The 17,000-nt window shown below is 44.7% G+C and overlaps 1 protein-coding gene across 2 annotated transcripts in view; it reads left to right on the forward strand.

Moving 5' to 3' along the window:
- Nucleotides 1-17,000, forward strand: part of ptprn2 (protein tyrosine phosphatase receptor type N2) — a 218,206-nt gene that overhangs the window by 41,760 nt on the left and 159,446 nt on the right. For both annotated transcript variants that reach the window (XM_064332770.1, XM_064332769.1), the window contains exon 3: nucleotides 428-541. In XM_064332770.1, the coding sequence (XP_064188840.1) occupies nucleotides 428-541 (114 nt within the window). The remainder of the gene's footprint in view (nucleotides 1-427; nucleotides 542-17,000) is intronic.

Below are 17,000 nucleotides of genomic sequence, written 5' to 3' on the forward strand. Positions count from 1 at the left end.
ATAAGCAGCCGCAGATAAAGGCTCTCCATTGATGGCCAAAAGCTTATCTTAACGCCGATTTAATGCTGTCAAAAATGCAGGCTATTAGCGCCCAAACAAGAACACCAGGTTCACAACCCCCGCCCCCCCCCCCCGCCCAAAAAAAAAACTAGTCTCATGATCTTTAGTGAACCAGCAAAAAATAAAAAATATTTTTCACCTTCCTCTTGAAGGAAGGTGAAAAGAGACAGAAACCGATGTTGTCTCCGTCCGCTCAACACTTACTTGTAACACTGTGTTAGCGTGGATCAGAGCGGCTTTGTTGTATCCAGGTCGTGGTGTACAGTCTTCAGATTGCTGTTTCCCGAGGATGAAGATGGCGCCCGTCGGTGCCGGACCGTGGTGTTATGGGCGGAGTTCTCTGAGGGGGTCTGTGGTCTCGTTTCAGACGGAGTGTTTGGAAGGTGCCAGAGGGTTCCTGTGACAGACGTACGCCCGTATGAAGTGTCACCATCAGCCCTACTGCGCCTCCGGACCCTCCTCCAGAAACTGTCCCTCAGAGGTACTGTGAGTCATCTACACCGTTCACACACACACAGAAACTGTCCCTCAGAGGTACTGTGAGTCATCTACACCGTTCACACACACACAGAAACTGTCCCTCAGAGGTACTGTGAGTCATCTACACCGTTCACACACACACAGACTGTCCCTCAGAGGTACTGTGAGTCATCTACAACGTTCACACACACACAGAAACTGTCCCTCAGAGGTACTGTGAGTCATCTACACCGTTCATACACACAGACTGTCCCTCAGAGGTACTGTGAGTCATCTACACCGTTCATACACACAGAGACTGTACCTCAGAGGTACTGTGAGTCATCTACACCGTTCATACACACAGACTGTCCCTCAGAGGTACTGTGAGTCATCTACACCGTTCATACACACAGAGACTGTACCTCAGAGGTATTGTGAGTCATCTACACCGTTCATACACACAGACTGTCCCTCAGAGGTACTGTGAGTCATCTACACCGTTCATACACACAGAGACTGTACCTCAGAGGTACTGTGAGTCATCTACACCGTTCATACACACAGAGACTGTACCTCAGAGGTACTGTGAGTCATCTACTCCGTTCACACACACACAGAAACTGTACCTCAGAGGTACTGTGAGTCATCTACACCGTTCACACACACACAGAAACTGTCCCTCAGAGGTACTGTGAGTCATCTACACCGTTCACACACTACTGAGAACACATCCACCACACAAGCCAGGTTCAATACAGCGTCAATACAGAACATTCTGACCAAGAGGAAAAAATAATTGTATGCGTGTGTGTGTGTGTGTGTGTGTGTCTGTGTTTGTGTGCATGTTTGTGTGTAATGTGTGTGAGACAGAGAGAGAGAGAGAGAGAGAGAGAGAGAGAGAGAATAAAAATGTTTTGCTGGTGCACATAGTGTTCGGGCTGTTTTTCTTTTATTTTCCATTTCTCTAACATCATAAGAATCATGTTTTTCTTTTTTCCTCCCCCTAGACACATTTGATGCTAATGGTGCTCGTAGTCGTTGCACATCCATTTCACAGGCCGTTCAGACAGCACAGCTCCGCAACATTATGTTGCACCATGTAGCAAAAAGCAGAGATCTAATGGCTGCATCTTTTTACAGCATGCAGGCACTCATTTTCTAGACGAGTTGCTCTGTTGCCTCTAATCACATTAGGCAGACTACCCTACCCAGTCAATAAGTGGATGCCGTCTAATTAGTCTGCTGAAACAGGGCAGTGGCTTGGTAACCCAACACGTTTCAGACGCCTCGAAGGCAGTGAGACCTGAAGTCCGTGGGAGCCCACTCATTCTAACTTCTGGCCTGTCATCTCTCCAACATCCTCCCCTCAGAGAGGAAATGACCATTCCACCCTAGACATTAGCAGTTAAAATCACCAGCTCGTTGAGGACAAAGCAATACTGTAAACAAGCAAACAAGACAATGATGCTCTACTTCGACTCCCACATGTGTCAAAACAACTTTTTTTTTAGCGTGTTATGAAAAGAGAGATACCACGTATTGAGTGAGTGAGGCAGAGACTGCTCTGTGCTGACACAAGTCTGGTCTGTAGGGATGTCGGTGACAAATTAGTTTCTATAAGGGGAGAGATGGACACTCTCCCTTTTACTCTGCGCTGCAACTGGGGACTGCTGTCTTTCCTGTTGTCTTTTTTTTTTTGTTGAGGCTGTGCGTTCAGTTTACTCACACCCAGAAGTGGCTCATGTATTTTCGAGCACTGGTCTCTTCAGCATAGACCCTAGGCCTGGTTTTGGTCAGGTCGCAGAGAAATTTTCGGAAAGTGGAGATGACAAAGGCCGGGTGAAAGAGAGGCTCTTGTTTGCTGACCCATGACAGGCTGGGAGTGTGGAGCTGAATAGTTACTCTAAGGTGCATGTTAATGACATCACACCATATCAGTGCCTATCTCACCTACCTCTCACTCTTTTTTCATATATTTGACTTTACTTGGAATAAATTATTGCTTATTTGAAATTCCACCACACTTACAGTGTGTACAGCAAAAATACAGTTGAGGCCAAAAGTTTACATACACATTGGCTAAAGACATTCAAACTCAAATTTTCACAACTCCACACATTTCATGTTACCATCCATTTCCTTTGTTAAGTGAATTAGAGTATCTACTTTAATTCCATAAGAGGTAATTTCAAAATAATAGCTAAGAGACTATTATTTCATGTTGTATGTGCTATATCAGATTTTCAGTGGGTCAAAAGTTTACATACACTTTGTTAGTATTTGGTGGCATTGCCTTTAGATTGCTTAACTTGAATCAAATGCTTGGGGTAGCCTTCCACAAGCTTCTCACAATACTTTGCCGGAATTTTTTTCATTCCTCTTGACAGAACTGGTGTAACTCAGTCAGGTTTGTGGGCCTCCCTGCTCGGACATGCTTTTTCAGTTCAGTCCACAAACTTTCTATGGGATTCAGGTGTATCTTTAAGCCATTTTCTTTAAGCTATTTTGTTACAACTTTAGAGGTATGCTTAGGACCATTGTCCGGCTGGAAGACCCAGTTGCGACCAAGTTTTAACTTTCTAGCTGATGTCTTGAGGTGTTGCTTCAGTATTTCTTGATAATCCTCCTTCCTCATGATGCCAACTATTTTCTGAAATGCACAAGTCCCTTTTCTAGCAAAACACACCCACAACATGATGCTGCCATCCCCATGCTTCACAGCTGGGATGGTGTTCTTTGGATTAAAAGCCTCACCCTTTTTCCTCCATACATTGCGCTGATCATTATGGTCAAACTGTCATTAAAATCATAAAAAGCCAGAATTAAGTTTTCAGGTGATCACCAGGACGAAGACGTAGCCTTTTGGAGGAGAGCTCTCTGGTCACATGAAACAAAAATTTAACTGTTTACCTCAAGATATCAGCTAGAAAGTTCAAACTTGGCCTTCCAGCAGGACAATGATCCTAAGCATACCTTCAAAGTTGTCACAAAATGGCTTGAAGACAACAAAGTGAAGTCACCAAACCTGAATCCCATAGAAAATATTTTTATTATGAAAAAGAGCAGTTACTTGTACAGGATGTTTGTTGAGTTTGTCAGCTGATTACATAGTCATAGTAAATAGTAAAAAATAGTAAAATAGTCATGTCACTGTTGTATACATGCTGTTTTTATTATATTTATATTTCATGCCTATATTAGATTTATCTGTATATTATTATATGTGTTTTTTTTTTTTTTAAACATTAATCTGCATTAATATGTTATTCCAAACATGGACATCTTTTGAACTATGGCTCATTATGGCACTCATTTACACTTAATGGAGTCCTGTCAATTCCATTTTGTTGTTGTTACATCCTATCACTGCCAGGGGGCAGCAGATACCTTCCTCTCTGGCTGTGCGAACCTTTTTTAATTGGCTGCCCAGGCTGCACTGAAGCTTCATCTTTTTTTAACATGCATAACTGAGAACTGAAAACCATGAAAAATAAACAGCCATCGTTAAGAAATTATCAACATGGTAATGAATGTTTGACGTTAAGCAAGGCTGTGGATTCATTTTAATTACCTCATGAAAATTAAGTTGGTGGATGAGAGGAGATTCTTTTTTGTTGATGCATCTTTCCTGATGCAGAACAAACTGAAGACATGGGAGGCCTTCTGATTTCTGGAATGTAATGACCATCACTGTTGCCTCTGTACTAGGGCCAAGTACATCACGCAAAAACCCAAACTGAAACGATTCACTGATATTGGAAATAGCCTATATCCTTCCTGTTTTTGTTTCATTCTATTATTTTCTCATCGGTGGAAAAAAAAAATTCCCTCTGGAAATAACCATCTCTGTAATACTGAGTCCCTACCTTTGGACAAGGTGATTGTAAGTAGTGTATCTTCAATCAATGCCATTGATTTGTGATTCTCTCCCTTGCATCTAAGTGGCCTCAGAAATCATGCAGCTTGTGCTTTGCACATCAGCCATGTCATTAGATCAATAGAATTGACCTGGCGAAGAGGTTTTCTCAGTCTTGACATTCTCCCTCTTTAGCTGTATTCCTTTGAGGAGGGTGGGGGCGGGGGGTGTTGGTGGTGGGGGGCGGGGTATTGTCTGGTATTACATTTCCAACACAATGCCTCAGAGTGCAAGGCGCCGTCAGCACAGTGAAAATTACTTTGGTATTAGACGCTGCCATGGCCATTACGCACCAACGCGTCTTTGTTATTCACAGATAGCAATTACAGAGTGTCCGGCCCTTATTGCTTTGCCTCAGAACTGTCCTCACTGTTTTATTGCGGTAGGATGCTGGAAATAGCTGCTTGATTCAGATATCGATAGAGATGGGGGCGTATTACCCAAGTATCAAAAGCAAATTTAGACCTGTTTGGTTGAACTAAGTGTCTGTCAGTGCGCTATTAATGAACCACACAAAGAGGGCTATTTGGGTAGTGTTTAGTGTGCAGTGCAGTTCCTCGGCAAAGCTTCGCAACCCTGGGACTGTCTCCATCACTGTATTTATCGATAAAGAGGACGTGACCCTCTGCCTGCCTGGCCAAATGCATTGTTATTGGTTCCTGAGCTGCAGAGCAACTTAGGCTTTTTTTCTGTACGTACTTCTGTAACATCATAGAAGGAGAACTCCGCAAGCGCTGGTCATCCTCATGACTGGAGCATAATAAGGAAGGCTCATCTTATAAGCATATTGATTGTCGTAAACGTTGCTTGATTGCTGAGCCCATGTAACTCCACTTAAAAAAACCATCCAGATGATACAGCGATAAAGCAATGTGTTCGCATGTGCGACGTAAGGAAGGATTAGCAACGATAGGGAAGGATGTATGAGACAGGGCTAATGCGCGGCTGGTGCGTTAGTCACAGAGATGTATGCTGCAGTTGCAGGGCCTCCCGGGGTCCCAGGCTGAGCGTATGAGCCGCTGTAAACCTAGCCAGGTGCGATAATGCACAGTGGCATTTTCATTAACGCCATGCGCAGCCCCAGTGTAGGGGCTCAGAGGGGGAAAGGCAGTGACCACGAGCAGGCCCGGGTGTTTTTCCTGCAGTTATCGGGGGGGGGGGGGGGGGGGGGTGTCCTGAGAAGGGCCGCCATCTCGTCCCGTCAGCGCCTGACCTCACGTGTGCGCTCACACGTAGACGGGACGCGATTCATCAACCTGCGTTTTTCCTTTTTCCTCTCCTTCCTTTTTAATGGCCTCCAGGTTCAGTTGTTTCTGTGTCTGCCAGGGCCAGGAGGCCTGAAGTAAGTTTTTTGCATCTGCCCTCCTGACCTCTGACCTCTAACCCCTATTCTGTCCTCTCTGGCAGCCAACCTTGTTTTCCACGCTTTATGACGAGGCTCCCTGCCATTCCAAAGTGTTGTGTGGCGTGACCGACGCCGAACCCTGGAAGGCTCGCTTGAAAATCACGCCTCCCGTTACTGGTGCTGAACCCCAGGGCCGAGGCCTAGACCATATTCCTCTCCGAGGTGCTCCTCTGACCTTGCGCACTTACCTCAGTGAAAGCTTGGCAGGCAGAACAACATCCTGCACCATATCACTTAATGCTGAGGGCCAGAGACAGACAGACTCCTACGCTCTTCATTAAGGCCCTGTTTAGTCATGTTTGAAGGCGGCTGGGAAACGAGGCCCAAGGATGGTTTTCGGCACGCGTGTCGAGGCGTCCTGGTGTCAGCTGCAGTGATGCGTTGAGGTGGGGGGTGTGGGGGTGTGGGAGTGTGGGAGTGTGGGGGTGGGGGCAGGTGTTGCAGGGCTCTCTGTCTCTCCGTGCACAGCAGCTGCAGGACTGGCCCACGCGTCGTGTTCTAAAGAGATTTGAACGGCTGTCATGGAGGAGAAGGATCTGTGGCGTTAATCTGCACAAGCTGACAGGTGGAGAGCTGGCAGCAGCGAGCAGGTCAGCTCTGATTGAGTCCAGAGCCACAGCCACACTGAGGGCTTTCAGGGGTTAGAGACACAGCTCCATTAGGCAGAGTCACACACACGCTCACACACATGCACATACACACACACGCTCACACACATGCACATACACACACACGCTCACACACACATACACACACGCTCACACACATGCACATACACACACACGCTCACACACACATACACACACGCTCACACACATGCACACGCTCTCTCACACACGCTCACACACACATACACACGCTCTCTCACACACGCTCACACACATGCACACGCTCTCTCACACACGCTCACACACACACATACACACACGCTCACACACATGCACACGCTCTCACACATACGCTCACACACACATATGCACACACGCTCACACACATGCACACGCTCTCACACACACGCTCACACACACATACACACACGCTCACACACATGCACACGCTCTCTCACACACGCTCACACACACATACACACACGCTCACACACATGCACACGCTCACACACACACGCTCACACACATACACACACGCTCACACACATGCACACGCTCTCTCACACACGCTCACACACACATACACACACGCTCACACACATGCACACGCTCTCTCACACACGCTCACACACACATACACACACGCTCACACACATGCACACGCTCTCACACACACACTCACACACACATACACACACATGCTCACACACATGCACACGCTCTCTCACACACGCTCACACACACATACACGCACACGCTCTCACACACACGCTCACACACACATACACACACACGCTCACACACATGCACACGCTCACACATACACGCTCACACACACACATACACACACACGCTCACACATGCACGCGCTCATACACACACGCTCACACACACATACACACACGCTCACATGCTCACATACATGCACATACACACACGCTCACACACACATACATACACACACACGCTCACACACATACACATATACACACACGCTCACATACATGCACACACACACGCTCACACACACACACATACACACACGCTCACATGCTCACATACATACACACGCTCACACACACATACACACACACACGCTCACACACATACGCATATACACACACGCTCACATACATGCACATACACACGCTCACACACATGCACATACACACACGCTCACACACACATACATACACACACACACGCTCACACACATACACACACACACTCACATACATGCGCATACACACGCTCACACACATGCACATACACGTTCTCACATTCACACACGAGCTCACACATACACGCTCACACACATACATACACACGCTCACACACATGCACATACACACACTCACATTCACACACGCTCACATACACACACATACACATACACACACACACGCTCACACACATGCACATACACACATGCTCACACACATGCACATACACACACACATACTCACATACACACATACACACACATGCTCACACACGCTCACACACATGCACATACACACACTCACGCACACACACATGCATACACCCGCTCACATACACACACACTCACACATGCTCACACACAGGCACATACACACACACACTCTCACACACTCACACACATACATACACACACACATGCTCACGCACACACACACACGCTCACAGACATGCACATGCACATACACACATGTGCGCTCGCACACACATGCACATACACATGCTTGCACATACACATGCTTGCACACATGCACATACACATGCTTGCACACACGCACAGACCCACGCTCACACACTTGCACACACGCATGCTGACATGCACACACACACACACACACACACACACCTCTGGACAGCACACAGTGGCTCCCCCGTTTCTCCAACAGCCGAGTCAAATAAGCGGAATTATCACTGCAACAGATTGTAAATTATAGACGGAATACTGATGGCGGTTTGTTCCCTAGAGAAAGGCTCTGTGATATGCAAGAAGGGCCGATATCAATGACAGTTTGCAGTGTCTTATTATTCATGTACTGAATCCCAAATAAAGCTGAATCCACTGTGATAACACCCCTATTTAATACCTGTGCTGCATTGGCTGCAGCCATCTTTCATCAATAGCCCTGAGTAAGAAAGTGAGGAAAATTAGACCCTTACACTAGAGTATGTTTCTGGCCCTGAACAATCCTTGGTTTCTTTAGCAGTCTGTTTGTCCTGCTGCAATGAGTTTTGAGGCATTTGGCCGGATGTGAGCAGATAGTGTATAAGGTGTTTCTGAACCCTTCACAATTCATCGTGTTGCTGCTGTCAGTAAACACATCCAATGGCAGCCATATTTGCCCAAGTCATGACCTGGCCGTTGTGCTTCTGAGGCTTACCAGGGGTTTGCATCTTGCGGTGAACCCTCTGCTGGTGTAGTTTTCTCTTCATTTTAGTCCTTGACACATCTATACCTGCATGGTTATTGTTAAGCTCACCAGTGCGTTCTTTCTCCATAACAAAGCACCAAACAATTAATTTTGATATACTGTACCTCATTCATTGTTTTCTCAAGTGTTCTTTCTTCTTCAGAAAAAAATAAAATTTTTGTATAAAAGTTTTTGTTGTCTTTGAGACTTCTGAACTCAACAAATGTTGTTTACCAAGAAAAATGCTAACACCTATATATATTTGTAAGTCAAAGTTGTTGATTGAATCCAGGGCTTTATCTGACACTTCATTTGCTTAAATCTATTCTTCACACTTTCTCACATTGTTACCAATTGAAACGAGTGTTAATCAAAATGCAATATACAACTGAAGCTGGAATTGGTCTGGAATGCAATATACCATGGTCTTTTTATATTGCCGCCTACATTTTGAAAAGCAGTTCCTAATAGCAACAGGAAAATAATCACAAAGCACAGGTGTGTGAAAAATACATTGTGTTTGACTTGAAAAAAGGTTTTATCACAATACATAATTATCACATTTTAAAGAATTATGGCTTCTGTCTCACTTTGAGACTTGACATGGACTTGTTTTAAAATGTGTCAGACAAAACGTAATAGTGTCAGGGAAAGAAAATCGAGCCCTGGCTGGAAGCCCAGTCAGGATTGCTTATGTAATGAGCAATAATATGTTCTTACCGACTCCCTCTTGGACCCAGTGCTCAAGCTCCCAGATTGGCATACCCCACCTCCCTCTGATACAGTGTTAGCCCATAAATGGAACAGAATACTGTGTTCAGTTTTACCGCACAACAAAAATAACCTCAGGAACATCGCACCTCCCTAATTCGTTCCACTTAGAATCAATCTCGTTCTCTAAATTTTACATTTATTGACTGCTAAGTGTAACCTAGTGATAAAAAAGTTATTACTGTGTTAAGTTATTCAGTAACAATGTAACAGGCTACTAGGCCACAAATGAAGAGAAGCTACTGTGTAATCTGATTTTAAGAACATTGATTTAGGTCAACCCTTTTTTATATTTGATGGATCCTCACACAATCACACACACACACACACACACACACACATGCATTCCTTCAAGCACAAACACATGCACGTATGCACGCACACGCACACACACTCATGACCATGAACAACTCCCAGCACTGGCACATTCATACATACAGATGCACACGCACACAGGCACACACACATACACATAAATATAAACACACACCTCCCAAGACAGACACACACAGATGTACACACATACACACATCTCCCAATGCACACTCTTTCTCGCTCCCCCTCTCCCTCTCTCTCACAAGAAGGGTGAAGCCCTGCAAATTTTAGGTATGCTAGGAAGATGGTGTGTGTGCCTCCTGAAATGAGAGAGCAGACAAATGAATGGCTCTATTTGTTGCATTTCTGTGCATTGTATTTAATGAGGAGCAAAGACTGTAGAGTTTAATAAGAGTTTAAGTCCACATGGTGATTTACAGCTCGGTATTGAATCCGGCCACACCAGCGCGGTAAGCACAGTATCGACAGCGTCTCCCCACGGAAACTTAAGTATTCATTACTGTTGCAGAATCGCGCGTTTCCCATTGATTGCGATCTATCTGGCTCTCTCCCGCATCGTCCGCGATTGCTACCCCTTCCTCCACCGCTGGCCTCGTCCCGATGGCGGCACGAGTGAGCTTGTTTTAGGAGACGACCGCATCCCCTTCCTGTTATTTCCTAAAACACATCAGCCCAACTTATTTATTTATGTTCTTACATAACGCTCTGTGAATAATTTAGTGTTCATCAGAAGAGATTGGGAGCGTGTCATGTGCCACAAAGAGTGGTGTCACGAATCAGTGGCTGGCAGTTGGGTCATACGCTAAGAGATACTGCGTTTAGTCAAATGTGAAGCAGACAAGGCCTTGACGATCGTGTCAAAAGCTGGTGCTTGGGGGAAAATGATTGGTCTTTTTTTTTAAACACAACTGTGATGAGAACTGCCGTTGCAGAACGTTTGGGGAGCCCAGCCTGGCCAAACAGCAGTAGTGATCTGCCTGAATTTGACTTCAATTTCAGACCACGATCAGAGATAATAACTGCTCACCTTGCGAGTCTAGTGGAAACGAATGTCAATAGCATAATCATAGTCCATGTGTTAACTGCACCGGGAGATTTTGCCACCTGGGTCTTAAATTTGCATTCATTTGCTTTAAAATACTAGTTTTATTGATTTATTTTTTAGCTACGAGATTAAGCGCTGTGTGCAGTTAAACCCACTTTGGAAAACAGTTTATTTACAGGTCTGGAAATGGTGGTTGGATTTGCAGTGGTCTGCTAAAATTGCCCCTGAGTCTGGCCCAGGCTGTGGAGCATGGAGCTTCAATAAGACCTTGTACTTACAGCAGAGCTATCTGAGATGGTGAATCCTTCATTGCAATGAACCACAGAACCAAAGGGCCATATGGTTCTATGATCATAATTCAATATACTGGTTGCCAATGGAGGCAAGTAGGTTGTCTCTGTGCACTTATGTACTGGTGCAGGACAGCGTTGTACTGCATCAGTGGGCCTCTGCATCAGCACACTGATATGGGTCACAATCCTCACACATGCGCACACACCCACACATACACACACACACACAAATGCATGCACACACCCACACATGCGCGCACATACACACACACACACACACACACACGTACACACACACGGACACAAATGCACGCACACATACACACACACAAATGCGTGTACCCACACAGATACACACTCACACGTGCACACATGCACTCACACACACACACATACGCACACACATGCATATACATACACATGCACACACAAACACATACTGTATGCACGAATACACATAGGCACACATACGCACCCACACACACCTCCTCCTGCTGGACCCAGTGTGCGTGTGTGAATTTTACGCTCACGCATTGTGTCTCCCTCATCCATAACCCCCTCTGTGTGTTTTTTCCCGCTTGTTAATGGAACAGACTTTTTTGTCTGCTGCGGTCAGATCAGTTTTATTGTGAAGCGCTGTGCTATTCATTCACCTGGTCATGCGGATGAAAGAGGGGCATTCACACGCAGCGCCCACACGCACCGCAGCGTCCGCACCAGCGCAGCGTCCGCACCAGGGCGCGGCGCAGCCAGGAGAGGGGAATGACGGTCTGGGGAATGATGAAGTGTCACGTGGTAAGATGGCGTGTTTTAATGGATGGCTGGCTGTAGAACGCAGATCCTTTTCATCCGCCCTTATGTTCGGGTGCCTCTCCTATTGCATTTGAAGAGCCCTGAAGTTGACAGTTCGCGCACGTAACGCATCGCAGCAACGTGAGCTGTTTGCATGGTAACACCACTGACTAGGTGACACAGTCTCAATGAATGTGACATGTCACATAAGCGATGTTGTAATCAAAGCAGTGAACTGTGCTTTATTTTCATATTTTTGTTTGTTCATTCATTCGTCACTTTGTAGTCACATGTGGGCAAACATGGTGGTGCAGGGGAGAGCACCGCAACCAAACAGTAAGAAGGTCCTGGGTTTGAATCCCGTACTGGGACTTACTGTGTGGGGTCTGCGTGTGGATTTCCTCTGGGTACTCCGGTTTCCTCCCACAATCCTAAGGCATGCAAGTTAGACTACTTAGGGGAGCATTCACAGGGCGCTTCTGAAAAAAAGCATGCATGACCAGTCAACCCTACCCTGCATAAATAAAAGGTTAATTAATAATGTGTCAGCAAGCCCATTACAACCTAGAAGTGAATACAGAACTTCCTCTCGTATGTTATTGCTAATTATTATTCAAGACTTTTGTCTTAGCTACTTACAAATACAAATGACAGTGTTAGACAGGATGTGTGTCTATTTTATGAAGTCATCGTTGTTAACTCCCTCACTGCAATGTCATTGTCCTTTTCCTACTGCAACGTGTGTCAGCTGGGGCTGTGTCATGCCAATCATTTTGAAAGAGAGCCGTGCAGCCAGCTTCCCAATAAGTTTTGGTTCCCTAAAATGGGTGAATTATGTTTAAAACTGTAATTCCTATAAGGTTCACCCAATTTGTCACGGTTCGGGGGGGTTAGGACCCAGGTGCAGAGTGAAAAACGCACGAAACTCAAAAGGATAGATTCAAATAAGGACTTTACTACAAAACAAACAGAACAAACAAAACCACGAGGGGCAATTCCAAAAGAAAACTCAAATTCTTACAACAGAAAAAAAACTAGACAAGGGAACTCAAATTTCCTCAAAAAGAAAATCCTAAAGACACAAGGAACAAACAGCTAGGGCAGAATACAGGCAGGCGGAACACATACAAACGAAACAGAAGCAGGACAAAAGCGGGCAGGTACATGTAGTCAGAAACAAACACAAGGAACCAGCACCCGAGTCAAGGGGGCAAAGAACTTAAATAGACAGGGGTAACAAGACACAGGTGAACTCGAAGAACAATCAAACCAGAAAAGGAGGGGATAACAAGACACAGGTGGGAACAATGATAGAATAATTAAAACCAATAATACAATTAACACAGGGTTGGAGAACGAACTGAAACACAAAACTGAAGTACCGCCATCTGGCGGCCCAACAAGGAAAAAAAGAGACAGAAACAGAGAACCATGACACAATTATTATGTAAATACCCTCAACTTAAAGCTGACAGTCTCTGCACTGTAATTTGCTGTTTCATGTTTGATCCAATGTGCTGGAGTACAAAATAAAAATGACAACAACAACAACAAAAGTCTCACTGTCGAAATGCTTAGGAACTGCACTGTACTCTAAGTATTGATCATTGCATTGTGTGAATGTGCCTGAGAACCCTGTGTATTTGTCCAAATGAATTGACAGTTACCCTGAGCATTTCTGTGAGTGGCTTCATTTCATCCTGGCAAATAAATGTGTTAAAAATTAATGGGTGGAAAAATAAATTTTCAAAACTGCTCATGTCAGTAAGATCCGCGCTTCAAAAACAGCATCAGGTGAAATTGATTTATTTCTGTGTTTAATGTAAGGATTAAATTTAAGCTGTTACCAATGTTGCCATGTCTGTGGTTTTCTTGCTCACTTAAGAAAAATGTAAGCCATGGGTAGCTATTTTTGGTATGCTGTTAAAATGCATTGCCACTCCCTAACATTGCCACTGTGTGTGCAATTATTGGTACAGTGCTGACTTAAAGTAATCTATGTTTCTTCCTCTTCGACATATGACGGAACATTTATCATTGTCAGATTATATGACAGCAGGATTCTTTTACATACTACTACCACTACTACTGCTAATAATAATAATAATAATAATAATAATAATAATAATACATCGTATTTATGTATATACCCAAAGAGGTATTTACCTCTTTTAATGAATCTTTCAAATTGAACTGCCTGCAGTAAATATTACACGGTTGTAGTATAATTAAGGATGCCCCATTGGAAGGATGTTTTGGTTCAGATGCTGGATGCAGAATCTATGTTACGTGATGCAAAATGCTGGATGCATTCTGTTCATATTGGCTGAATGACACATCGAGCAGCCAGACTACGGTCCGACTTTCAGCATGTCACACGCACGTGTGTAGACCCTAAGCACATCTCCCCTTCTGAGACGACTCAAAGCCTTGTTAATTCTGCTGCTCTCCTGCTCTGTCCTGTTCAGCCAGTGTCCCGCAGCAATAGTCCCGAGGCTTTCACAGCCAAATTACATTTAACCCAAATTTCCCTCAGAGGTGCTGAAGAAAATCAGCTGAAAGCAGCTGTAGGGCAAGGGCTTCTCCAGACCCTGATTTTCTTAGGAGGCAGTTACTGTTGGATATCTCCTCTGATTTTGTGTGTCACTTCAGCACATGTTCAAATGAGCATTTCCATATTGTGCGTGGTTTTAATGTGCATTTTCTGGCACGCCATCACAAGAGAATTATGAACATCAGTGGCACTCCCAAAGTGGATTGAAATGTTAAATGTGGCTGCTGTTCAAGATGCTCTATACATGCTTTCTGTGTTTCAACTCTGTAGGCTCTGATTGATATTAACAATGAAAGAGTGTGAATTCGTCAAAGTGCAAATGGTTGTTTGATTGCATGAAATCAAATGCAGGCTCATACCAAAAGCATAAGGGGTCCAAGTTAGATTTACTGTTGTTAACCCGTCTTTCCTGTTCTTATGCATCTATAGCTGGGAATGGAGAATGGGACAGCACTTTGTTGAAGCAGAACCATTGTTTAATTGACAGACAATGTTATTGTTTTATAATGCATTAAGGCATCAACCTGGCTCTTATCAGCTGCATTAATTAGGTTGAAATTTGTTTCTAAATTATTCATCCTTTTCAACACCCCCCCCCCCCCCCAGCACACACACACACACACACTCTCTCTGCTTGCTTTTAACATCAATCGGAAGACAAAACTTAGGGGGAAGAGCATCTGCATTTCAAAAACAGGATGAAACAAGGCGACACCAGACAGGATCTAATGGGCCTGGAATATTTAGAAGGCCGCTCTGTCGCCAAAAAAAAAAAAAAAAAAAATCAGGCTCACGGAAATGTCTCTCCTCTTTCAAAGCGGCAGCACTAATTAACAGAGGCATTTTGCTGGAGACGTCGTCCTGGCTTTAACAAGCAGGGCCACTGCGTACGGCGGAGGGCGCTACCCTTTTGGAGGGATTTAGAGGCGCATTTGCATGATATTAAGTACTCTGCCAGCGGTATAATCAGAGCTGCCGATTTCTGAGGGGCACCCAACCATGTACAGCAAATGCAAAGCGCGGGGATTCGGCTTTGGAAAGCCGCGGTCAGGATTTTTCACACCAATTTCGGAGACTCTTTCAGTTCCGCCGTCACCCTCTGAGGCGTGGCCGGGGGGCCGCTGGTGTCTCGCACCATACTGTTTGCTGTCTGTTCAAAAATCTGCTGAACTGACCACCATCCCTGATGGACAACTGTACACAGTATGTACTGTATGGTAGCTGCTGGCAGTAGCTGGTTAAATTTGGAGATGCAGTTTGTAGGTCGCTTTGGTTGAAAGCAGCTGTCAAATGATTACAGCGAAATTGAAAATGAAGTTGTATTCTTTTTGAATTGTGTACCGTAACTGCAGGAGAAGGATTGTCTCTATTCCAGAACTCTGGGCCGCATCTGTCCGCCTCATGTTCACAGTGCATCATGGGACATTGCTTCTGCATTGTTTATAAGCTTTTTCTAGTAGCTGTGAGAGCAAATTAGAATACCTAATTGTGTGCTTGGGAAAATTAGACTAATGAGGTCATACCTAGACAATTTTTAAATAGGTTTCTGTCCTCCAAGTAATTCCGCATTGTCACCCTTGACAAATAGCCCTCAGGAATTCATTCTGCTTTCTCAGAATGCAAAAAAAAAAAATCTAATGCTAATGATTAGAAATATTTTTTCATAGACAGCCTGCAGTTCTGTTCATTAGCGTTCCTTACAAATATGCAGAAACTTGAAGTAATGTGTGCTGCGTCAAATCACAGCGCATCTTAGCCACCGCATTCCTCTGTGCACAAACTCTCCTCAGACCCATACGCAGCTCTGGCGTCTTTCAGTTATGGGGCTGGATTTGGGGTTACATACCACTCTGTGTGCCCTCCATTCTAGGCACAGCTCTTTAAGCATTCTCTGGCAATTAGCAGAGACGACAGAACTCTGGGCTCGAATGACACATGACTTTCATTACTGGTTACTGATTGGCTTGGGGAAGCAAAATGAGAAGATCTTCAGATGTTCTCCTACACTGACGTTCAGGAATGAAACGCTTTCGGCAATCCTGGGCTGTTTACTGCGTATGTCTACATGCCATTCCATAAATTTCAGACATGGTGCAAAATGCTTTGCAAAAAAAATAACTCAGCCAGGCATCCTACGTGTTTTTGCTGAATATTTTTCAAATTAGCGTGTTGACTTCAGCCAGCAGTCATGATGATAGAGTTTTTCAGAAAAGCTCAGCCTGCTTTTCTCCAGTGGGTTTTTTAGTCTGTGCAGTAAAAACACCCATGCTGTGATTAAAGACCCTTCAGCAAAGCCTGAGATAGTTACCTTTGTCAGTTACACACTTCCCCATTAAGAATATGCCAAAAC

The sequence above is a fragment of the Anguilla rostrata genome, chromosome 4 (assembly GCF_018555375.3).
Source record: "Anguilla rostrata isolate EN2019 chromosome 4, ASM1855537v3, whole genome shotgun sequence".
Classification (NCBI taxonomy): domain Eukaryota; kingdom Metazoa; phylum Chordata; class Actinopteri; order Anguilliformes; family Anguillidae; genus Anguilla; species Anguilla rostrata.